General features: G+C 40.8%; 1 protein-coding gene across 2 annotated transcripts in view; it reads left to right on the top strand.

The window, feature by feature from the left end:
- LOC124796297 overlaps positions 1-26,868 on the top strand; it is a 182,803-nt gene that overhangs the window by 133,348 nt on the left and 22,587 nt on the right. For both annotated transcript variants that reach the window (XM_047260417.1, XM_047260418.1), the window contains exons 4-6: positions 3,608-3,665; positions 16,606-16,666; positions 16,801-17,178. In XM_047260417.1, the coding sequence (XP_047116373.1) occupies positions 3,608-3,665; positions 16,606-16,666; positions 16,801-17,178 (497 nt within the window). The remainder of the gene's footprint in view (positions 1-3,607; positions 3,666-16,605; positions 16,667-16,800; positions 17,179-26,868) is intronic.

Genomic DNA, 26,868 nt, shown 5'->3' with positions numbered 1-26,868 from the left:
ACTGAGAGAATCTCTGCTCTCGTAGACCCAACACCTTCAATCTGTTGCCTGGAACCTACCCTCCTATATAAAAGATTGAAACAATTTCCACCACCGACTCCTCACAGCTCCTGTCCCTTTACCATATGGTGCCCTCCTCATCACTATTGGCGCCACCTCCCTGTACACTTAACATTCCTAATGCCCATGGCCTTACTGCTGTCGAACACTATCTTTCCAGATGTCCTATGGATTCCAAACCAACCACCTCCTTCGTAGTCTCCATGACCAACTATATCCTCACCCTCAATTACTTCTCCTTTGAAGGCATTACCTACAAACAAATCTGTGGTACAGCTATGGGCACCCAAATGGCACCATCCTATGCTAACCTATTCATGGGCCATCTAGAGGAATCCTTCCTAAAAACCAAGAATTCTAAACCCCTCACCTGGTTCAGATTCATTGATGACATCTTTGCTATCTGGATTAAAGGTGAGGACACCTTATTCACATTCCTCCAGAACCTCAACAACTTCCCCCCCCCCCCCCCCCCCATTTGCTTCACCTGGTCCTGCTCAACCCAATGAGCCACCTTCCTAGATGTTGACCTTCACATCAGAGATGGTTCCATCAGTACTTCTGTCCATATCAAACCTACTAACCACCAGCAATACCTCCACTTCAACAGCTGCCACCCATTCCATACCAAGAAGTCCCTTCCATACAGCCTAGCCCCCCATGGTCATCGCATCTGCAGTGACAAGCAGTCCCTCTCAAAATATACTAAGGGTCTAACTGAAGCCTTCACTGACCGTAATTATCCTCCAATCCTTGTAGAAAAACAAATCTCCCATGCCTTATCTTTCCAGTCTTCCACCACCTCCCAAAGTCCCACAATCCGGCCACAGAGGGGCATTCCCCTCGTAACTCAGTACCATCCGGGACTGGAGAAACTCAATTACATTCTCTGCCAGGGTTTTGATTACCTCTCGTCGTGTCCTGAGATGAGAAATGTCCTGCCCACTATCCTTCCTACCCTTACTACCGTGGTCTTCCGCTGTCCACCGAACCTACACAGTATACTCGTCCATCCTCACACAACTCCTGCTCCCAATCCCTCAATCCCTTACCTCATGACTCATACCCCTGTAATAGACCTAGATGCAAGACCTGTCCCATACATTCTCGTACCACCACCTACTCCAGTCCGATCACTAACATTACCTATCCCATCAAAGGCAGGGCCACCTGTGAAACCAGTCATGTGATTTACAAGCTAAGCTTCATCCTCTGTGCTGCATTCTATGTAGGCATGACAACCAACAAGCCGTCTGTCTGCGTGAATGGCCACCGACAAACTGTGGCCAAGAAACAAGTGGACCACCCTGTTGCTGAACACGCTGCCAAACATGGTATCCCTCATCTTAATGATTGCTTCACAGCCTGTGCCATATGGATCCTTCCCACCAACAACAGCTTTTCTGAACTGCGCAGGTGGGAAATTTCCCTGCAATACATCCTACATTCCTGTAATCCTCCTGGCCTCAACCTTCGTTAGTCACTGTCCTCACCCATCCAGCCCCCTCCCTGTTCCCATTCCAGCACTACACAGCTGTCATTTCACCGCCACACCCAGTCTTTTAATTTCTTTTATTTCTCTCCTTTCCGCTACTTACCCCCTCCCCTCTCCGCACCTTCTCTCCTGCCCTCCGTCTAAACCGCAACACTTGACTGTCTGCCACCCCCAGTTGAGTAATGAATGTCATTTTTTTCTTCTAGTATTGTAATTATGTACCTCATTGTTCCTTTTGAACTGTAGTGGATTATTTACAACAAACTTCATGAGGGAATAAATATCCTGTGAAGCAGTAGTCAGAATGCCCAACTCCTTACAGATGTCTATGAGATGATCGCAGGTGAGCACCACCTGTTATTCTTACAGCACGTTTTTGGGCAATGAAGACCTTCTTTCTTAAAGATGAGTTACCCCAGAACATTATTCCACGTGACACTACTGTATGAAAATAAGCAAAATATGTGAAGTTACTGATTTCTCTCTCTCCAAAATTTGCTATGATTCTAAGTGCAAATGTGGCTGGACGAAGTTTGTTTTAGGAGTTCCAAAATGTGTTTTTTTTTTTTTTCTTTTCATTTAAATTCTCATCAGTATCGACACCTAAGAATTTTGAAGTTCCCATCCTATGTGTTATTTCATCACCATGTGTTACACTTATCACTGGTGCAGCACCTCTAGAGGTGCAGAACTGAATATGATGTGGCCTTTTAAAATTCTGGGTGAGACCATTCGCAGAAAACCAGTCAATGATACTTCTGAGAACTTTGTTCACAGTTTCTTCCATTTCTGTATGTGTGCTGGGAGTGATTACAATACTGGTGTCTGCAAAAAGAACTAATTCTGATTGTTTTACATTAGACTGTAGATCATTTACATATATGAGAAACAGTAGTGGACGCAAGATTGAGCCTTGGGAAGCCCATATGTGATTTCTTCGCAGTCAGAATTATGTCTGTGGATTCTTTTGGTTGAATTACCACTAAGTACAACTTTCTGCATTCTTTTGGCATGTTCCATTGGTTGGCTATATCATCATTCCCATAAAACTTCAATTTATCTAAGATTCACAAATCAGGTGCCTTGGATATGTCACAGAAAATATCTACCACTGCTATTTTGTTATTTAATGGTTATAATATGTGGTGTGTGAGCATGTAAATGGCATTCTTAGCAGAGCAACCCTTCCGAAACCCAAACTGTGATTTGCTGAGGATATTATTATTGCCAGGGTGATATACCATTGTAGAATACACCACCACCTCAAAAATTTTGGAAAATGATGTCAGCAGTGAAATAGGCCCTATCACCTTTCTTACAGAGAGGTTTAACAATGGTATATTTTAGTCTCTCTGGAAAAATGCCTTGGGTTAGTGATGCATTACATATTTCGGACAATACTGGACGTATTGTGTGGGAACAAATCTTTAGTACTCTATTGGAAACACCATCAAAACCAGAAGAGCTTTTATTCTTGAGAGAATGTATGGCCCTCTCAATTACAGAAGTAGAAGCTGGTGGTACATTCATATGATGTAATTTTATGAGAGTTACTTCAACATATTGCTGTGATCTTTCTCTTGAACTCTTGGTCCCTATGCTGCCTACTATGTTTCAGAAATGATTATTAAATAGATTTGCTACATGTCACATGTTATTTATAACCCTTCCATCCATTCAATTAAATAATGTATGGGTCTCAAAAATCATGTATATCCCTACCTCTTCCATATCCAGCATGTCTTCTGACTCTCATCTGCTATAGAAAAACGAATGCCAACTAATGTTTCTTGTGATCTTTTAAGTGCCTCTATGTCCTACCCATAAATCTGCAGTTCAGTGATATAAATAGCAAAGTATAAAAACAAACTGTTTGCATATCAAACTATCCTATAGTTTGATCATTATGAAATCTGTAATTCCTGGAATTGTATGTTGAGTGTAGCATTTTCTGCTCTAGTCTTGAAGAATGTTAGTGCAACATGTGATTTTTGTTGATGTTTTTTGTCATTTTTTCTGAATATTTAATGAGAAAAAAAGCTCTGCTTGCAGGTATCAAAGGACATATGACACTGATTCAAGAAGGAATACAAACAGTGGAGAAAACAAGGTATGAGCCTGATTTCACATAACTGATTTACGAATTTCTAGTTGTATTCACGCTTCTTAAAACATTGTGATCACTATTTTTGCTATAGTTGAACAAAGTAATACATGCAAGTAAAGAAAAAAAAGACCATCCTAGACAACAAGAAACCAGTAGTAGAGATAAATACAGGGTGTGTCAGAAAGAATCATCCGATTTGGACATCTATATTTCTGAAACTAATAAACATATACAATGAATTTTGTTTTTTTGATGAACAACAAACTCAAAAAGTTTTTTTCATACCTTTTCATAGTTGGACAATATGCCTCCCCTTGAGATGCCTGGTATATGTCAGTGCAGTATTCAAATTGTTAAATTGTTCGCACACTGCAGCGAACATGTATCGAGTTACAGATTCCTCAGTTGCTATCATGCGATGTCTCAGTTCACTCATTATTGTTGGTAATGGAGGCACATAACCAGAGTATTTCATAAACCCCCACAATAAATAATCACATACAATCAGGTCTGGTGACCTTGGAGGCCAGTAATGTAAGTCTGAATCATTTAGTCCAGTGCAACTGATCCATCGTTCAGTAATACTTTGATTTAAAAATTCCTGCACTTCCGCGTGCCTGTATGGTGGTGCCCCATCCTGTTGGTAAATGGTCAATTGAATCAGTCTTCAACTGTGGGGGGAAAAAAGTTCTCAATCATATCGAGATATGTGTTTCCTATAACAATGTTCTTGGCAAAGAAAAATGGGCCATACACCTTTTCCTGTGAAACTACGCAAAAGACACAAATTTTTGGAGAGTCTCCCTGATGCGGTACAACTTCATCTGCTTGTTCCATACCCCATATTCTCACTTTGTGACATTCACCATTCCAGTTAAATGGAATATTGCCTCATCACTAAACACGAAGCATGGAAGAAAACTGTCATCCTCCATCTTGGCAAGAATGAAACTGCAGAACTCCACCTGTTGTTGTTTGTCACCTTCATGACGAGCTTGCAGTAGCTGAATTTTGTACGGTTTCATTTGTAAACGTTGACGCCACATGGACATCAGGGGCATGTTGAACTGTCGAGCTGCACGGCGAATGGATTTCTGCAGACTCCTTGTGAAACTATGGTAGATGCATTCCACATCTGTATCAGACACTCTGGTTGATTTGCCTTTACACAAACAACCCATTTCTCTGAATTGTTCATGCGATCATCTAATGCTCTGTACTGTAGGAGGATCCACACCATACCTAGTATGGAAGTCATGCTGAACTGTTATTACTGACCCGCACTGCGCAAAATATAGAACACAAAATGCTTTCTGTTGTCCAGACACCATTTTTACTAGGACTGATGTGGGCACACACTGCTGCTACATAGTGGTAACCATGTAAAACTCGGAGAGTTTGCTCTTTCCAAAAGTAGGTTTTTCGTGCACATATCTCAAAGAACATAATAGTTGTGACTTTTTTTATAAATGGATAATTCTTTTTGATACATCCTGTATAAAACACACAAATTATAAAGAATATGCCAAAACGTAACGTCTTTTTTAAAATTAAGATAGTTTTCTATAGTGAAGTGTAGTAATGGACTGGTCAGTAATTTGTTCTGTAAAATGGTGTTTTTCTTTACATCAAATTCCTATCCCACATCATCACCCACCCACCCACCCACATTGAACACGTCTATATATCATCCACTACCTGAAAACTAAATTCCAACAAGCCCATTCTTTCCCCCTTCCCAATTATCAGTTCTGGTATGCTGCAGTGCCTGTAACAACACATCCTACCAGCCCTATACATAGATACACTCCATAACAGAGGTGGTTAGCACATACACAAAACACAATCATTACTCATGACTTTGGCAACTGTTTGAGAGTGGGCTAGTGAGAAACTCATTGTTCGAATGAGGCAACTGTCACACTCACAGCTATAGGGAAATCTGTGAGGTATGACATGGCCTGCAATGAAAAGTGTACACATTTGTTACACGTACAGTTTAATCATCATCATAATATTTCTACCTTCGCATTTTCTTTCCCTCTTGCTTCCAAACATCATAACATCAGAAAATAAACATACTTTCCTAGCATGTACCTAGAAGCAAAATTTTTGTCTGCTATAGATATACTCTGTTTATGAATTTATTTAATCATTTTTCAATTAAAGAAGTTACATTCCTGAAGGTGTGTGGTAAAAGTAATTCTTTGGATCCTCTCATTTCCACGGAACGTAGACTCCAGGAGTGGAAATGTTGCCCAGACACTAACTGAAATTAAAAATATAAACTAATAGACTTTTGTTCTGTCGAATACAGTTCCCAATCTTGTTCTCTTACAATTTTAAAATAGTTAAGCCTATTTTTCAAAACTAGAGGGAAAAGAGCAAAATACAATGGTGATTACTCCCGTAATGGTCCCAAGCTGAAACTGCAGTAAATGAGAAATATTATTCAAAATTTTGATGAAATCCAAGGCTACCTTTTTCCTAAATATGTTATCATGTTATGTTTTTCCATAATATGTTATCACTGCGTGAAGAGTTTGACAGAGCACTGAAAGACCTGAGTCGAGACAAGGCCCCGGGAGTAGACAACATTCCATTGGAACTACTGACGGCCTTGGGAGAGCCAGTCCTGACAAAACTCTACCATCTGGTGAGCAAGATGTATGAGACTGGTGAAATACCCTCAGACTTCAAGAAGAATGTGAAAATTACCGAACTATCAGTTTAATAAGTCACAGCTGCAAAATACTAACGCGAATTCTTTACAGACGAATGGAAAAACTGGTAGAAGCCATCCTCGGCGAAGATCAGTTAGGATTCCGCAGAAATATTGGAACACGTGAGGCAATACTGACACTACGACTTATCGTAGAAAATAGATTAAGGAAAGGCAAACCTACATTTCTAGCATTTGTAGACTTAGAGAAAGCTTTTGACAATGTTGACTGGAATATTCTCTTTCAAATTCTAAAGGTGGCAGGGGTAAAATACAGGGAGCGAAAGGCTATTTACAATTTGTACAGAAACCAGAAGGCAAGTTATAAGAGTCGAGGGGCATGAAAGGGAAGCAGCAGTTGGGAAGGGAGTGAGACAGGGTTGTAGCCTCTCCCCGATGTTATTCAATCTGTATATTGAGCAAGCAGTAAAGGAAACAAAATAAAAATTCGGAGTAGGTATTAAAGTCCATGGAGAAGAAATAAAAACTTTGAGGTTCGCCGATGACATTGTAGTTCTGTCAGAGACAGCAAAGGACTTGGAAGAGCAGTTGAACGGAATGGGCAGTGTCTTGAAAGGAGGATATAAGATGAACATCAACAAAAGCAAAACGAGGATAATGGAATGTAGTCAGATTAAGTCGGGTAATGCTGAGGGAATTAGATTAGGAAATGAGACACTTAAAGTAGTAAAGGAGTTTTGCTATTTGGGGAGCAAAATAACTGATGATGGTCGAAGTAGAGGGGAAATAAAATGTAGACTGGCAAGGCGTTTATGAAGAAGAGAAATTTGTTAACATTGAGTATAGATTTAAGTGTCAGGAAGTCGTTTCTGAAAGTATTTGTGTGGAGTGTAGCCATGTATGGGAGTGAAACATGGACGATAAATAGTTTGGACAAGAAGAGAATAGAAGCTTTCGAAATGTGGTGCTACAGAAGAATGGTGAAGATTAGATGGGTAGATCACATAACTAATGAGGAGGTATTGAATAGAATTGGGGAGAAGAGGAGTTTGTGGCACAGCTTGACAAGAAGAAGGGACCGGTTGGTAGGACATGTTCTGAGGCATCAAGGGATCACAAATTTAGCATTGGAGGGTAGCGTGGAGAGTAAAAATCGTAGAGGGAGACCAAGAGATGAATACACTAAGCAGATTCAGAAGGGTGTAGGTTGCAGTAAGTACTGGGAGATGAAGAAGCTTGCACAGGATAGAGTAGCATGGAGAACTGCATCAAACCAGTCTCAGGACTGAAGACAACAACAACAACATGTTATCAAAACTTTTTTTGTGTTCCAGATTTGATTTTAACTTCATTTTACAAAAAACCCTAGCGATATTCCCGAACCTTGAACAATAACAGAACTTCTTGCTTTATATGTAACTGAGATAATTTAACTTAAGTATGGTTATGTGTAGAAGAAATGCATGAGTTCCACCTTTCCCTATCCCCTCTTCTCTTCATTCTAAGGCTCTGTCCACTCACCAATCTCCATCTTCCTTTCTTTGTTCCCACTATCCGCCCCATCAATCGCCTTCAGACACTATAAGAGCTGTAAGAGTAAACTTCAACTTGTTCATTTGAAAGGGTTGTAAGAGTGGAGGAGGAAAACTTTGGGAAAATCTGTTAACATTGGTGTGGAATGTGCTCAAGATTTATTGTCGCAACAGTGCATATGGAATATATGAAATGATTACATTTATAGATCAGTAGCAGAAGCGATTCTGAGGTTCTGGGTATTGAGCCACTCTGAAACACCCATATTAATACATGGTGTAGCCTCTATGTGTGGCAATGAAGACACTGATTCTGGTGTCCAGTAAATCATACAGTTGCTGAATATTGTCATGGGACATGTTATGCCATGCCTGCTCAACCAGTTCACATAGTTCTGTGAGAGTTCTTGGTTGATAGGTTGCTTAAGTTACTTCTCATTCCATCGTATCCCTCATGTGCTTGATTGGAGCCAAGTCTGCAGATCATGCAGGCCATAGAAGTGGCTGCACCTCTTGCAGAGCACATTGAGTTTCATGGGCAGTTTGTGGGTGGGCATTGTCCTATTAGGACAACACACCACCTTTCTTGTTTGTAAAAAAGACTGGGTCTAACCACATTCTGCACATACCGAGCACTGGTTAGCATCCCCTCCAGAAACATCAAAGGTGAATGAGAGGTGTGCAAGCTCATAGTCCCACTGCTAATAACCAGTTTGCAACAGTTCATGTTGACACATCTGGGCTCACAAGCCCTCTGATCTGTGCTGTGATAGCTGAATAATCTGCCACTGCTGCCCTTACAATATGATCATCTTGGTGGGCATCTGTGCTACTTGGACATCCAGAGCCTCATCTATGGGTGCGAGAATGTTCACATGACCACTGATAGTCAGTATCGTTGTGCGTTTGTCACAGCATGTTCAGCTTGTATGGCAATTCTCCAAAAGACCATCTTGTCACTTGGAAGGCCACAATTTGACCCCTTCCAAACTCACTCGGTTGTAGGAAGCAAGAGTGCATATCTATGGCATGGTTGCCTGCTTCACATGGTTGCATCACACTGAACCTTTTGGCTGTGAGCATTTTCTATTAAAGGAATGGCACTCTGTTAGCTACCACACTACACTATATGTTGGTGTATGGCATTGAAAGCATTGTCAGTACATCTACTATCACCCAGATGGAATAAGCCATCATCCTATCAAAGTCGACATTGTCTTTCCAGGTGAACTACCCCCACCCACACCCACCCAGCAGTGCCGTAGCTTGAAATTATCCAAGCTGAAAACATTCCAGGTATGCCCAGTAGAATGTACAAGGCATGTCTCATCTGTTTTCTATAAAAGTTACCTTGTACATTCTACTTTTATAGAACATCCTTCATTGTTGTCATAGCACTTCACTGTGACAAACAGTACTCAATTGCTAATGTGTCTTACGAGCAGTAAGAGCACAGTGGGAATACACAGGCTGTCTACGGCTCTTGGCCCATCGCACATTGTGCCTGAGGGTGTGCGACACCGTGGCGAGGAGCTTACGAGCAAGTCTGAGGGCTGAGATGACGTGCTCTACTCCATAGCCTAATCTGCGTGTTCCGTGGACTCCACTTCACAGACAATGAAATCTGCTTGGATATTTATCCAAATCGACCATACTCTGACCCACCTATCCCACTCCAAATCAGGACTCCCCATTCCCTCTTCCTTCCCCATCTTTCCCTATCTCTTCTCCTCTTCATACTACAGCCCTGCCCTCACACCAGACTCTTCCTCCATTTCTGTGTTCCCACTATCCACCCCAACACTTAACCTTTATCTCCATGGACTTTACCCAGTAGTGCCTAACATTAAAGATCCATTTACAGCTGTTCAACTTTTTGTGTTCACTAGGCTCATGCATCTGTTGTTCCAAAGGGCGAGGGAATATATGGTATAGTTCAAAGTTCACACATGCCTCTGCTCGTGCATGCGAGCAACCATGTGCAAGCACAGGAATCTTCCGATTCCAGTCGGGGAGACATGCAGTAGTTGCAAGTCTGTTAGCACTCTGGCCAGGTAATCTAATGAGAAGAACCTGAAAATTGAAAAGTTTTATCGTGCATTTGCTTACTTGTGTTTGGTTAGTTTTGCCAATTATGAAGCCAGTGTTAAACAAAATTACTGTCAGAAGTTCCTCACAAATAAGAACAACCTGTAAAGAAGAAAAGTTAAACCTGAATAAAATAGATTCCTTCATTTGTACTTCCCATGAGTACATGTTGAAGGAGAGAAATGGTTCTGGGGACCTTTAAGTGGTGAACCCTTTTGGTTCCTTTATGAGTAAAACATTTTCAGGGGTTGTTTTACTCATCGTATCAGGCATTCTGTCGCTGCAAAAGTCCTGGAGACAGTTACTGTAAAATTTCAACTTCAGAAAAGTTAAAATTAAAAATCATCTTGTATCACGTTATTTTAAAACATATTTATTGTACCTTAAAACAAAATTAAAGTACTATTACAATGGAAAACAATACTTACAATACAAAAGGAGCAGCTACATGCTCACTGCTCAAAACCCAAAACCAGACTGACTCCCCTCTGCCAACATGGCAGCCACCCTTTATACTTTCTTAACAATCCCGAACAATCCTCGGCATTGTTTAAGATGAAAATTTGATTAATTAACAATTAAAATTTTATATATATATATATATATATATATATATATATATATATATATATATATATATATATATATATATATATATATATATATATATATATATATATATAGAGATGAGGTGACTTACCGAACAAAAGCGCTGGCAGGTCGATAGACACACAAACAAACACAAACATACACACAAAATTCAAGCTTTCGCAACAAACTGTTGCCTCATCAGGAAAGATGAGGCAACAGTTTGTTGCGAAAGCTTGAATTTTGTGTGTATGTTTGTGTTTGTTTGTGTGTCTATCGACCTGCCAGCGCATTTGTTCGGTAAGTCACCTCATCTTTGTTTTTATATATAATTTTTCCCACGTGGAATGTTTCCTTCCATTTTTATATATATATATAAAAACAAAGATGATGTGACTTACCAAACAAAAGCGCTGGCAGGTCGATAGACACACAAAAATACACACAAAATTTAAGCTTTCGCAACCAACGGTTGCTTCATCAGGAAAGAGGGAAGGAGAGGGAAAGAAGAAAGGATGTGGGTTTTAAGGGAGAGGGTAAGGAATCATTCCAATCCCGGGAGCGGAAAGACTTACCTTAGGGGGAAAAAAGGACGGGTATACACTCGCACACACACACATATCCATCTGCACATACACAGACAGAAGCAGACATTTGTAAAGGCAAAGAGTTTGGGCAGAGATGTCAGTCGAGATGGAAGTACAGAGGCAAAGATGTTTTTGAAAGACAGGTGAGGTATGAGTGGCGGCAACTTGAAATTAGCGGAGGTTGTGGCCTGGCGGATAACGAGAAGAGAGGATATACTGAAGGGAAAGTTCCCATCTCCGGAGTTCTGACAGGTGGGTATTAGTGGGAAGTATCCAGATAACCCGGACGGTGTAACACTGTGCCAAGATGTGCTGGTCATGCACTGAGGCATGTTTAGCCACAGGGTGAACCTCATTACCAACAAACACTGTCTGCCTGTGTCTGTTCATGCGAATGGACAGTTTGTTGCTGGTCATTCCCACATAGAAAGCTTCACAGTGTAGGCAGGTCAGTTGGTAAATCTCGTGGTTGCTTTCACATGTGGCTCTGCCTTTGATCGTGTACACCTTCCGGGTTACAGGACTGGAGTAGGTGGTGGTAGGAGGGTGCATGGGACAGGTTTTACACCGGGGGCGGTTACAAGGGTAGGAGCCAGAGGGTAGGGAAGGTGGTTTGTGGATTTCATAGGGATGAACTAAGAGGTTACGAAGGTTAGGTGGACAGCGGTAAGACACTCTTGGTGGAGTGGGGAGGATATCATGAAGGATGGATCTCATTTCAGGGCAGGATTTGAGGAAGTCATCATTCTTCCAGCGGACAAGGGTTCCACGACTGTGGTACGTGATCGTCGGGAGTATGTGGCTGAGGGACTGCGTCAGCTTTCATACAACACTACATATGCCAAGGTAATCCCATTCCTGACGTCCAGGCGGAGCTTCAAGGAATCCTCAGAACCTTAGGCCCCCTACAAAACCTTTCACCTGACTCCATCAACCTCCTGACCCCACCGACACCCCGCACCCCTACCGTCTACCTTCTTCCTAAAATTCACAAACCCAATCATCCCGGCCGCCCCATTGTAGCTGGTTACCAAGCCCCCTTAGAACGTATCTCTGCCTACGTAGATCATCACCTTCAACCCATTACGTGCAGTCTCCCATCCTTCATCAAAGACACCAACCACTTTCTCGAACGCCTGGAATCCTTACCCAATCCGTTACCCCCAGAAACCATCCTTGTAACCATTGATGCCACTTCCTTATACACAAATATCCCGCACGTCCAGGGCCTCGCTGCGATGGAGCACTTCCTTTCACACCGATCACCTGCCACCCTACCTAAAACCACTTTCCTCATTACCTTCGCCAGCTTCATCCTGACCCACAACTTCTTCACTTTTGAAGGCCAGACATACCAACAATTAAAGGGAACAGCCATGGGTACCAGGATGGCCCCTTCGTACGCCAACCTATTCATGGGTCGCTTAGAGGAAGCCTTCTTGGTTACCCAGGGCTGCCAACCCAAAGTTTGGTACAGATTTATTGATGACATCTTCATGATCTGGACTCACAGTGAAGAAGAACTCCAGCATTTCCTCTCCAACCTCAACTCCTTTGGTTCCATCAGATTCACCTGGTCCTACTCCAAATCCCATGCCACTTTCCTTGATGTTGACCTCCACCTGTCCAATGGCCAGCTTCACATGTCCGTCCACATCAAACCCACCAACAAGCGACAGTACCTCCATTACGACAGCTGCCACCCATTCCACATCAAACGGTCCCATCCCTACAGCCTAGGTCTTCGTGGCAAACGAATCTGCTCCAGTCCGGAATCCCTGAAGCATTACACCAACAACCTGAAAACAGCTTTCGCATACCGCAACTACCCTCCCGACCTGCTACAGAAGCAAATGACCAGAGCCACTTCCTCATCCTCTCAAACCCAGAACCTCCCACAGATGAACCACAAAAGTGCCGCACTTGTGACAGGATACTTTCCGGGACTGGACCAGACTCTGAATGTGGCTCTCCAGCAGGGATACGACTTCCTCGAATCCTGCCCTGAAATGAGATCCATCCTTCATGAAATCCTCCCCACTCCACCAAGAGTGTCTTTCCGTCGTCCATCTAACCTTTGTAACCTCTTAGTTCATCCCTATGAAATCCCCAAACCATCTTCCCTACCCTCTGGTTCCTACCCTTGTAACTGCCCCCGGTGTAAAACCTGTCCCATGCACCCTCCCACCACCACCTACTCCAGTCCTGTAACCCGGAAGGTGTACACGATCAAAGGTAGAGCCACGTGTGAAAGCACCCACGTGATCTACCAACTGACCTGCCTACACTGTGACGCATTCTATGTGGGAATGACCAGCAACAAACTGTCCATTCGCATGAATGGACACAGGCAGACAGTGTTTGTTGGTAATGAGGATCACCCTGTGGCTAAACATGCCTTGGTGCACGGCCAGCACATCTTGGCACAGTGTTACACCATCCGGGTTATCTGGATACTTCCCACTAACACCAACCTATCCGAACTCCGGAGATGGGAACTTGCTCTTCAATATATCCTCTCTTCCCGTTATCCACCAGGCCTCAATCTCCGCTAATTTCAAGTTGCCGCCACTCATACCTCACCTGTCATTCAACAACATCTTTGCCTCTGCACTTCTGCCTCGACTGACATCTCTGCCCAAACTCTTTGTCTTTAAATATGTCTGCTTGTGTCTGTATATGTGTGGATGGATATGTGTGTGTGTGCGAGTGTATACCCGTCCTTTTTTCCCCCTAAGGTAAGTCTTTCCGCTCCCGGGATTGGAATGACTCCTTACCCTCTCCCTTAAAACCCACATCCTTTCGTCTTTCCCTCTCCTTCCCTCCTTCCTGATGAGGCAACAGTTTGTTGCTAAAGCTTGAATTTTGTGTGTATGTTTGTGTTTGTTTGTGTGTCTGTCGACCTGCCAGCACTTTCATTTGGTAAGTCACATCATCTTTGTTTTTAGATATATTTTTCCTACGTGGAATGTTTCCCTCTATAAGATGATGTGACTTACCAAACAAAAGCACTGGCATGTTGAAAGGCACACAAACATACACAAAATTCAAGCTTTCGCAACCAACGGTTGATTCATCAGGAAAGAGGGAAGGAGAGGGAAAGACGAAAGGATGTGGGTTTTAAGGGAGAGGGTAAGGAGTCATTCCAATCCCGGGAGGGGGATGACTTACCTTAGGGGGAAAAAGGACAGGTATACACTCGCGCGCACACACACACACACACACACACACACATCGATCCGCAAATATACAGACACAAGCAGACATCTTGTGTGAGTGTATACCTGTCCCTTTTTCTCCCTAAGGTACGTCTTTCCGCTCCCGGGACTGGAATGACTCCTTACCTTCTTCCTTAAAACCCACATCCTTTCGTCTTTCCCTCTCCTTCCCTCTTTTCTGATGAAGCAACCGTGGGTTGCAAAAGCTCGAAATTTGTGTGTGTGTGTGTGTGTGTGTGTGTGTGTGTGTGTGTTTTTGTTATTGTCTCTATCAACATACCAATGCTTTCGTTCGGTAAGTTACAGCATCTTTGTTTTTAGATATATTTTTCCCACGTGGAATGTTTCCCTCTATTATATATAGGCCTTTACAAATGTCTGCTTGTGTCTGTATATGTGCGGATGGATATGTGTGTGTATGCGCGAGTGAATATCTGTCCTTTTTTCCCCTAAGGTAAGTCTTTCCACTCCCAGGGTTGGAATAACTCCTTACCCTCTCCCTTAAACCCCACATCCTTTCATCTTTCCCTCTCCTTCCCTCTTTCCTGATGAAGCAACCGTTGGTTGCAAAAGCTTGAATTTTGTGCGTGTGTTTGTGTTTGTTTGTGTGTCTATCAACATGCCAACGCTTTCGTTTGGTAAGGTACATCATCTTTGTTTTTAGATATATTTTTCCCACATGGAATGTTTCATTTTATCTGCTCAGTACAGTAAGTACACTACGATATTAGTACATGTCTCTTAATTCTTTCGAGAATAAACTCTTAAATAAGAAATTACAATAATACATTTATATTTTCTATTAATAACTGGAGACTCCCCTCACGGGAATTATTCCCTTCATTTACAGAGCTTCTACACTTTGAACTGAAATAGATTAAACAGTTATTTTCTCAGTTATAAGTTTTTCTGGATGAGTTACATATTTTGTTTACATGTGCAATCCTGAATTAGACCGGGAATTGTCCATTTAAATAAGCCTCAATGGGCCATTACGTTTCATGAGGCAGTATGATTTATAGGCCATTTGTGTCAACAAGAGTAAATAAAAGAACTCTGAAATCGTGCTTACAATTGACATAGCGGTTTTCACTGTTTTGTGTGTTCTGTGAAACCATATGTTTGCCATCAAAGCCCTAAACAGTGTGGGAAATTCCATCTCATTTCAAACTCTTAGTGACATCCTACAACTTTTCTCTAGAGTTGTAAGTCTGAAGGTTAACAAAACGAAACTAAAATGTGTAATTAAACCCTTTCTTCACAAAGCTTCCTGTCTGTATTCCTCTAAAGTATTGCATGTTCAGAAATACACACACATTTACATATTCTTACACTGCTTACCGTAATGTTAACCATCAAATACGTCTTGGATGTATGTTCCATCTTCGCAGCTAACTGAAAGGCAGATTGTTATTTGCCATGTATTTCACTTCTTTTATTTATGGAGCAACTTCAGTAACAATTACCAGTGTTGTTAGTTCATGTGTGTCATCCTGGAGATGTCTTTACTCGGTCTCCATATGCCAGATAGCCGATTTTCAGTGTTTTTCGACCACATTTATTTCAACACTTCACTTCCACTTTTCACTTTGTACATTCAGTACAGAGTGAACAGTGCAGGTGAAGTGTTGAAATAAATGTGCTCAAAAAAAAAAAAAAAGCTGAAAATTGGCCACATGGATTATGAAAACTGAGTAAAGACCTATCCAGGATAATATACAATGAATTAGTAACATTGTAAATCACCAATGAAGATGCTTCATACATAAAAGAAGTGAAAGGTGTATGGCAAAAAACAAACTGTCTTTCATTTAGTTGCAAAGACAGGACATACATCTATAACTTTTGATGCAACTAAGGAACAACGGAAAATGAAATTAAGATGATGAAATAAGTGTTTTTTCTCCAAAAAAAAGTGTTACATGGTCATCAACCTAGCTTAACGTAGAGTTCCAGTGCCTTCACCAGAAAGTGGAAAATTCCTTAGATCATGTTAGATTTTGATGCAGTATATACCTTGAACTTCAAAATCGTAACTTTAGTCATTTGCATATCTGTGAGTGATGTATATTATGAAGTTAGACAGACATACTGCCATGTCTACACACTCTCTCTCTCTCTCTCTCTCTCTCTCTCTCTCTCTCTCTCTCTCTCTCTGTGTGTGTGTGTGTGTGTGTGTGTGTGTGTGTGTGGTTAATTACTGTGATTCACCAAAAGTAATATTAGCTTTCTGTCTTGGTTTTGCAGCTATTCTTCAAACAGAACAGTCAAAAAATCCACTCCAGCTGTTCAGACTATACAGATGTGGGTTAGTGTTACCATTTGTAAATTGTTATTGAATTTTGAATTGTTTTAATTGAAGTTACTTTGATAATTTGAGTGGGTAAGCACAAGTGGAGAGGACCAAAAAGCAATTCTAAACATTTTTTGGTGATTGAACAGGTGAAAAGAGAGAGAGAAATATCAGACGTGGAAATGAATGGAGAACAGGATCAAATCTGTGTAACGAAAATGGGTATAAAACTAAGCAGAAGGCTCATTCTGAAATGCGCCAACCAAGATCTAGGAAAAGAAAGGGTTCTGTATCTCCTGCTAAAAACACTGACTCTGCCATAGATGGAATAAAGAAAAAAAGGAGGAATGCTCGTAAACGGGCAAAAATAAAAAGGATTGCCTGTGAGTCATCTGTTATGCCAAACAGTGATAGTGCTTCTTCCAGTACTCACAAATCACCGTATATTCAAGAAAACCGAATCGGAGATGACCCCATTACACAGATTACTAGAACTGTATCTAATTTTGCAGAAGAAACACCAAGTTGTAAGTAGTTACTTCACATAAGTATTTAGTAATTGTTATTGGTAGTTTCTATTTTTATAAGACTCTGATATCATCTCTGTATTGCAGTTTTATCAGTTCACACAGGTAAGTACCTTAATTCTCATGAGTATTGAAAGATGTTATGTGATCAAGAAATCATCAGGAACACTTAGTACTAATTTTTAAATATTCCTGCTAGCGTAGAGCATCACTCACACATAGAATAGACATTGAACTGCAGGCTGGCACACACATGGTAACTAGTTAAGTTACCTATCTCTGCAACTACTTCTGAGTTAAGGTCTTACTAATCCATCTTACCTACTTAGTTGCCCTCATTAGCTAGCACCTCTTTCCTGATCATTGAAACTGGCTGAAAATATTTGGTGACAATAGAATGATTCCAATAATGTAAATCACGCATTATATAGGGCTGAATTTCTGTGACTTTTAATAACATTTTTATACACTTAACAGTTGATGGCCAGTCATGCAGGTAGATGAATAGCTACAAACTGCTATACAGTCGTCGTGCTGTAGACCTAAGCATGATGAAATAATTAGTGACTGTTTAGTGTGGCATAAGAACAATTAACATTATAATAACAAGATTAGCCACTGTGTTGGGTAGCAGAATAATTTCGCCAGAATAACACACTGGTTTTCAGGCTGAGCAAAAGACACCACAAATAAATGAGGTTGCACAGTGAAAGTATGTCCACACTATTAAGGCTGTTGCTGCATTGGATTGTTATTGTAGCAGCACACCATTTTCAGTTAATCACAGTTATCAAAGTTGAATGCTAATTCACAATGTGAAATCACGCAGGGTAGCCGCATGGTCTGAAGTGTCGTGTCGCAGTTTGCACAGCTCCCCCCACGTTGGAGGTTCGAATTCCCCTCGGGTGTGTGTGTGTGTGTGTGTGTGTGTGTGTTTTGTCCTTAGTGCAAGTTAGTTTAAGGTAGATTAAGTAAAGTGTAAGCCTAGGGGCCGATCACTTCAGCAGTTTAGTCCCATAGGAACTAACCACCAACACAACATGAAATAATTAAATGAAATTGTCATTGAGTTTAATAAATGACACACAACAGGATGTGAGGTCCTTCTCAAACACAGTACATTTTAGAGACCGATCATGGCGAACTTTCCCATACTGACCAACACAGTTGTAGTGCCTATTATTTCTAACTGCAGACTGCATGCTCTGGAATTCAAATGGTGTTACAAAGACTGGTGTATGAACTAACTTGTTTCATAAACTGCATAGTACTTTGAAAATAGATAAGATTAAATTTGGTTGTTTTGAAATAACTACAAGCTTTTACAAGAATTTATCTTATAAAAAATGCTAATGGTTAGAAACTTAGAAAAATATGCAGATACTATTATGCCTCCACAATGTTAATCCTTTATTTACAAATATAAGCACCATATTGAAACCCATAGTGAGTTACATGAAATTATTAGTAGTGTTGTATGTGATACTGTACAGATAAGTTATAGTAACAAAAGTAGGGAGTTGAAGGTCAGAGTCCAATAGTGGTTTGGGCAAAATCTACAATGAAGATGGGTAGTATACCACAACTTCAGGTTTAATTATTTCATAAGATTTCATATGTTTCAGCTAATTTAAGGTATTTTACTGTAAAGTTGGAATGCTTGGCTTTCAAATGGTGTAGATTATTACATTGGTATCTGCCAATTAGCTCATAGGTTTCTCTACTTATCGAAGTGGACTATTATCTTAAATTAATTATAACTTTTAATTAACTTAATCTATAGCCAAACTAATGGTATCAATGGACTCAGTGCTGTGAGAAGAAGAGACTGAACAGTAAAATTAAATTGAACTTTGTCTGATAACTAATTTGCAGGTTTTCGTGTACCTATTAATGTTACATAAACAACTTTATTGGACATGTAATAAACTTGGAGGAAATTGATAATTATTGGGAGCTGATGACAAAATAGACAGGTAATACTCATTTGTTACATTACATGGCGTGTAACGATATTGGTTAGAGCATATGGGGGGGGGGGGGGGGGGGGGGTCAGAGGAAAGGCATTGATGGGGAAAGAGAAGAACAGCAGAAAAAGTCATTTTGAGAGATTGTGCCAGTGTGAAAAAATAAAGGCGGATGCAGAGAAGCTGCAAAAAAGTGGAGGAAATACTGTTAAGTAATTTATCTGCTTCTATCCTGATGGTGATATATGGTTTTCAAAAGTTAAGTGTGTTAGGAATGAGGATAGAAGTACATTGCATATCTACTTTGCTATAAGTGGATTTATTATCAGATTAAACAATGGAAAATCCAGGAAGGATTAATGACAATATTATGAAAACGAAAGACTGCTATTCACTGTACAGTGGAGAATTTGAGACTCAGACAGGCACAATAAAAAGACTACTAAACACGTAAGCTTTGGCCAAAGGGCCTTCTCCTCAAATAGACAAAACACACACACACACACCACTTCATACAAACGCAACTTGCACACATGACCACTGTCTCTGGCTGCCAAGGTCTGAGCTAAGACTTTCCAGGGTTGCCACAAGTTCTGGAAATCAGGGAATTTAAAACGCATCAGGGAAATTTGAAAAAAACACTGGAAAAATCTCATTTTTGTCTCAGTAGATAAAATGGTTTGTTTACTGAGATATAATGCATTGTTTCAGGATGGGCTCAGCTGAATACATGCGCTGCTCCCCTACTGCCTCATTCTTTCCGCTTCTCCCCTTCCTACTATTCCCTCAGCTTGCAGTCAGTGCTTCCACCACATCTTGCCACTAGCCTAGCAGCTGCCAATGAGAGTCAGGGAGGCATGACATGTGAGTGTTTGGATCTGATGGTCAGAGACTGGTGATGGAGTAGCCAGAGACAGCAGTCATATGTGCATGAATTGTGTCTGAGTGATTATGTGAAAGTGTGTGTGCTCTCATTTTCTGACAAAGGCTGTGGCCAAAAATTTAGTTGTGGTAGTGTGATTATCTTCCCTACGTGCCTGTGTGTGGCTCAGTGATCATCTTTACCGTGATTTGTTTCCTATCCTCATTAGTATTGATTCTCAGAGTATTCGAGCAAGTTATCTGTTACATGGATTGATCATCACAGTCTCATTTTATCAACATGATGTCTGTGATACATGATGTTAGCCATGCAAGTGGACTTCAACGATGGGCCAAAACCGCATGCCATTCCTGCGGATAACTGTGAATGGATCGGGCCAGCCGGTCTGAAGCCCACTAATGTGCAGGCCATGCCCATCGGATCTAGTCTCATCAATCTGACCGCAGGCCGGGTCTGTTTGTGTGTGGCGTAGTGCAGTGGATTTTCATGGTTTATCCAAGGACCCAGGACTGCAGTGCTTCTTGGCAGGCTGGAGGCCACGGGTGATAGATTTCAGGAATTGCGACTGTCTCACCACAAGTACATTGTACAGTGCGGTGTTTTATAGACATTTTGTATATTCTAGTACATTTTGGCACTTTGAAAGGAGTTCATATATTAGAAAGTATGGATTATAAGCAGAAAAAAATTGTGGCAGTTGTTGGCGGTTTGTACGTCATGTACTCATATATTTCTCAAAAGAAAAATCACACAATGAAATGTAGAATGAAATTGTCATGTGGCATTGATGGCTGGGAGGCCCCATCCGAGGAAGTTTCACCGCCGGGTTGCAAGTCTTCGTATAGATGATGCCACATTGGGTAACTTGCACGTAGGTGATCCTGAAATGATGATGAGGACAACACAACACCCAGTCCACAAGTGGAGAAAATCTCCAAGCTGGCCGGGAGTCAAACCCGGGCCTGCTGCATGTTGGGTAAATAAGTTACCACTCAGCTTAGCAGGTGGACACACAATACCTCTAAAATAATAGACACAATACAATGAGCAATAACTGACAATAATGAGCATAGTAGAACCAACATTTTATTGGCAGTCATCTATAGTGTTAGTTTACACAACTCTTCCGTGCCTTAAACATTTCTTTCAAGAGGCCTACATTTTTCTGAGATTATTTCTGAACTCAGCGAAGGTATTTTACATATGTCTTGCGAATCCAAGGAAATGTATTTGATTTTATTGAAATCAAATAACATCAGTGGTCTTCATGAAACACATGTCCGGCCCTGGTTGCTGAGTGGTCAGGGTGACAGAATGTCAATCCTAAGGGCCTGGGTTCGACTCTCGGCTGGGTCGGAGATTTTCTCCGCTCAAAAATGAGATCGACAGGAAGTGCAAAACAGCTAAGCAGGGATGGCTAGAGGACAAATGTAAGGATATAGAGGCTTATCTCACTAGGGGTAAGATAGATACTGCCTACAGGAAAATTAAAGGGACCTTTGGAGAAAAGAGAACCACTTGTATGAATATCAAGAGCTCAGATGGAAACCCAGTTCTAAGCAAAGAAGGGAAAGCAGAAAGGTGGAAGGAGAATATAGAGGATCTATACTGAGGCGATATTCTTGAGGACAATATTATGGAAATGGAAGAGGATGTAGATGAAGATGAAATGGGAGAAATGCTACTGCGTGAAGAGTTTGACAGAGCACTGAAAGACCTAAGTTGGAACAAGGCCCCGGGAGTAGACAACATTCCATTAGAACTACTGACAGCCTTGGGAGAGCCAGTCCTGACAAAACTCTACCATCTGGTGAGCAAGATGTATGAGACAGGCGAAATTCCCTCAGACTTCAAGAAGAATATAATAATTCCAATCCCAAAGAAGGCAGGTGTTGACTGATGTGAAAATTACTGAACTATCAGTTTAATAAGTCACAGCCGCAAAATACTAACGCGAATTCTTTACAGACAAATGGAAAAACTGGTAGAAGCCGACCTCGGAGAAGATCAGTTTGGATTCCGTAGAAATGTTGGAACACATGAGGCAATACTGACCCTACGACTTATCTTAGAAGGAAGATTAAGGAAAGGCAAACCTACGTTTCTAGCATTTGTAGACTTAGAGAAAGCTTTTGACAATGTTGACTGGAATACCCTCTTTCAAATTCTGAAGGTGGCAGGGGTAAAATACAGGGAGCGAAAGGCTGTTTAGAATTTGTACAGAAATCAGATGGCTGTTATAAGAGTCGAGGGACATGAAAGGGAAGCAGTGGTTGGGAAAGGAGTGAGACAGGGTTGTAGCCTCTCCCTGATGCTATTCAATCTGTATATTGAGCAAGCAATAAAGGAAACAAAAGAAAAGTTCAGAGTAGGTATTAAAATCCATGGAGAAGAAATAAAAACTTTGAGGTTCGCTGATGACATTGTAATTCTGTCAGAGGCAGCAAAGGACTTGGAAGAGCAGTTGAACGGAATGGACAGTGTCTTGAAAGGAGGGTACAAGATGAACATCAACAAAAGCAAAACGAGGATAATGGAATGTAGTCAAATTAAATCGGGTGATGCTGAGGGAATTAGATTAGGAAATGAGATTCTTAAAGTAGTAGAGGAGTTTTGCTATTTGGGGAACAAAATAACTGATGATGGTCGAAGTAGAGAGGATATATAATGTAGACTGGCAATGGCAATGGCAATGGCAAGTGTTTCTGAAGAAGAGAAATTTGTTAACATCAAGTATTGATTAAAGTGTCAGGAAGCCATTTCTGGAAGTATTTGTATGGAGTGTAGCCATGTATGGAAGTGAAACATGGACGATAAATAGTTTAGACAAGAAGAGAATAGAAACTTTCGAAATGTGGTGCTACAGAAGAATGCTGAAGATTAGATGGGTAGATCACATAACTAATGATGAGGTATTGAATAGAATTGGGGAGAAGAGGAGTTTGTGGCACAACTTGACTAGAAGAAGGGATCGATTGGTAGGACATGTTCTGAGGCATCAAGGGATGACGAATTTAGTACTGGAGGGCAGCGTGGAGAGTAAAAATCCTAGAGGGAGACCAAGAAATGAATACACTAAGCAGATTCAGAAGGATGTAGGCTGCAATAGGTACTGGGAGATGAAGAAGCTTGCGCAGGATAGAGTAGCATGGAGAGCTGCATTAAACCAGTCTCAGGACTGAAGACCACAACGACGACATCACTCTTTTAAGGCAGATATTGCAGAGTAATGGCTGTAAGTAGTAGCGGTTATTGGGTAATTTACTAGAAGAGTTATTACTAGTAAATAATATGAATTTATCAAAGCGATTGCGAAAAATCAGATGAAATGAAGTAGTTCATCTGACCTATTTTTTGACAATATTTTCCTGATCTTTGTGCACAACTGGGAGGATGGTAGAAGATAGATCATGCCTTAAGTTACTCAGTAGTAGATGCAGTGGAATGGGGAACCAATCATTCTGAATATTTTACATCTTAGGAGGACTTTAAAGAAAATTTAAGAGAGAATACTGGTCTGTAAGCATATAGGAAAAATTGGCATTATAGTTGTTAGATCCGAAATACTATAATCCACAAATTAACTCAGGCAAATGCATTACAATGGAATTAGGACTATTTTGTAGAACTTACTGTTCTGGAAAACATACTACATGGACACAACTAGTTCCAGAATTTCAGGTAATCCTAAATGAACTACCACATATGTCAACAAGATCAGCTCTGTTAGAGATTATGAATAAAATCCTTATAGGAAAACCCTTGTTGAAAATTTTTACCTGGCCATTATCACCAGAGACTGACTTAGAAAAATTGCAAGAAAGGGTACAGGAGAATCTGCATGATAGGCACAGAAAGTGTAGTAACCACAACCAACAGCGGTAATGCCTTGGGCTGCAGATCAGAGCTGCGAGGCGGGGAAGCCGCCGGCGGTGGAGCACGCACCACCAGGTAAACACAGGACGAGTCGGACAACAGACCACGACCGACTATGAGCGACACAACAAGGAAGAGATAAACAACGGAGGCTTGTGGAAACCACAATACCAAACACCAAACGTAAATCCACTTGGAACCAGAGCCAGGCAAATGTCAACAACGAGCAACAACCAGAACGCAGTATCGCTCAGATAGAAACGAAATCCAGAGCAAGTACCAGACTGGCTGGACTAGGGCAGAGCGGGTCCCTATATATGAAACCGGAGGGAGCGGCTATTGGCCGCTGTCTGCACGTGGCTTAGTGGTGACGCCCTCGCTGCGGGAGAGCCGCTGTGCGGAATAGCTGCCGCGGAGGCGGAGCCCTCTATGGGCTGACCATGTCCATTTGTTCTGCCGCATGTTCAACTTCTGCGTGTTCGACTTCTGCGGCGGAAGGTACTAGAGAAAGGAATCAAGACTTCTAATGATAAAGCTATTACACCTAGATGATACGGTATTAGTGCGTGATTTTCATCATAGCTCAAACTTAGAGGAGGAGGCAAATAAATATTCCCTTGGTACAGGGGACCATTCTGAGTCCAAGACATATCACATCCGAAAGCAGTATATTGATGCAGGACAAAATAAATAATTGTACAATACAGATATTCTTAAAAGATGCAAGGCCCCAGGAAGTTTATGTCCTTCATGAATTCGGAATTTGGTGGATTGACGACCAACAGCTGACCCATTAAATTATTTCCGTATTTCTCTTTTTAGTTTACCCAGAGAGAATTTCTTTCTTTCTTTGACTGTCTTGTTATCTTCTAGTGAAGTAATATCTTCCACTGTCACTTCTTCCATAAAAATAACTGTAAGAACACAAAAAGAGTGTGAGCTCAACGTGAAAATGGCCAGTGAGGTCCCTATGTGTACAACAGATGGACTTATAGTGTCTAGTGCTTGTTTTGTCACTACTGAAATGCTATGTTAAGTTAATAAATGATCAATTAGTCCATAAACTTAATTGTACTAAAGATTAGATTTATCATGAATATGTGACAGTTAATATTTCCATGTCATTCATTTCACTATATGTTACCATGTACATATGGTACATGAAAAAGAATAAGAATGATTTTATTTTTATTCTCATATGATATTATAAGGAGGAACATTTAGTACTACAAAAGTATAGAGAAGTGAAATAGCAATGACAACATACTTCTGATAAACTATGAATGTAGTAAAATGACTATTTAAGAATTAGAAGTAAAATGTTATCAGCTTTATACATTTCATAAAACTGAATGAAAGAGAATAGTACGGTTGGGTTTATATGTGATTTTTGTTTTTGGGTGGAGGGGGGGGGGGGGTGTCAATCATGGGTAGTGAGGTATCACTTCTAAAAATGTATTGATGGATGAATAGACTGACTTTAACGATTATAGTGACAGTTTTACGACAATGTACGTGAAAATGCTTCCTGCTCTGTGGCATTTCCTAGTGGTTTGTTAGTGTCAATTTTTGAGTTTTCTCTAGGAGTGAAACTGTGGCAAAGCTATTTTGTAAGAAATGCCGAACACCTGCTTCTCTTGTCACCACAGTGAAATACCTTAGCAGATAGGGTCCTTGGGGTGGAGGGTGGTAAGGGAATCTATTTATGGGGTGCTGACTCCTTTTTTACTTTGATCTGACATACCTGTCTCTTTGTCTTCTTTTCTTACTTCTCCCTCAGGACTACCAAATCTATCGTCACTCTGTCCATATGCAAAGTTTCTTTTGCAGGATCCTTCCTCTTTACCATCCAGATAATTGAAGTTACGACATACAGCAGTAGGATTGCACTGGAGAGTATTTCACATATGATGATGACAGTAGACTCACAGAATTTTATAGTGTGTTGCTTAGATGACGTATGTTAGCCATGCCCACACATGTTGTAGGGAAGAGAGTCCATGGAGAACTTAGTGGGCCAGGGAAATTGATGGCATGCTATCATGCGTAACACAACAAGAAATAGTATATTAAAGAGTGGTGTGTTAACGCATTCTCAACAAGAAGCACGTTATGCAGGATAGGAATTAGAACATTAACGTATGTTCACGAGGAAGGATTTTACAGAACAGGAGATGAGTTGTTAACATTCTCCTAGTATGTTAAATGGAAGTACATTGAATATACTCAAATAGTCAAGTGTTTTCTAAATCTGGTAGATATAAGAGATTGGAAGATAAGAAAATACTTATCAAAGAGCAGAAGCAGAACCATAGAGGTGAGAACCATGTCCACATGGTGTTGTTGTACTCATTGTAAACAAGAGTAACAAGTAAAAAAATAAGTTGAAAAAAGAGGAGTTAAAGTGCAGAAGTAGAGAGTAATCAAGTAAAGTCAGCATAAAATTATTATGGGGAATCTTCTCATTTAAAGTGAATAAAGATTATAGAAAAGGGCTAATAGCTAGGTTTACTGATGAAGTTAAAATGCGGTGTACCCAAAATCACAATAGGCGTTGGAGAAGAAAAGGATAGACATATCCATAGGAGGAATGCCTATGCCTTAGTCATGTGAATCCATGGGAGGAATTACCTGTATTGATTAGTATACATAGGAGAGGTGTAAAGATAGGTGAACCCTTGATAGGTATGGTCTATACCTTGGTCAGATGAATGGCCTGCACCATATTTTTTTGAGTGTGAAGGGAAAAAGCTGGACACCCACATCTGTAACCGTATAGTGGTTTGACACAGCGTCTGTTCTTAGAACGAGTATAAGAATAGTTCATACATAAGTATGAAGTTGTATAGTTGCTAATGATCATGATATGGAAGTTTTCTCCAAATTAGTTATAAACATACCTGATAGCACAGGCAAAGGATGGTTTTGAATAGACTTACCTGATAGCTGAGATGAATTATGGTT

Source organism: Schistocerca piceifrons, chromosome 4, assembly GCF_021461385.2.
Source record: "Schistocerca piceifrons isolate TAMUIC-IGC-003096 chromosome 4, iqSchPice1.1, whole genome shotgun sequence".
In the NCBI taxonomy this organism is placed as follows: Eukaryota; Metazoa; Arthropoda; class Insecta; order Orthoptera; family Acrididae; genus Schistocerca; species Schistocerca piceifrons.
This window is presented reverse-complemented; position numbering and strand designations above follow the sequence as displayed.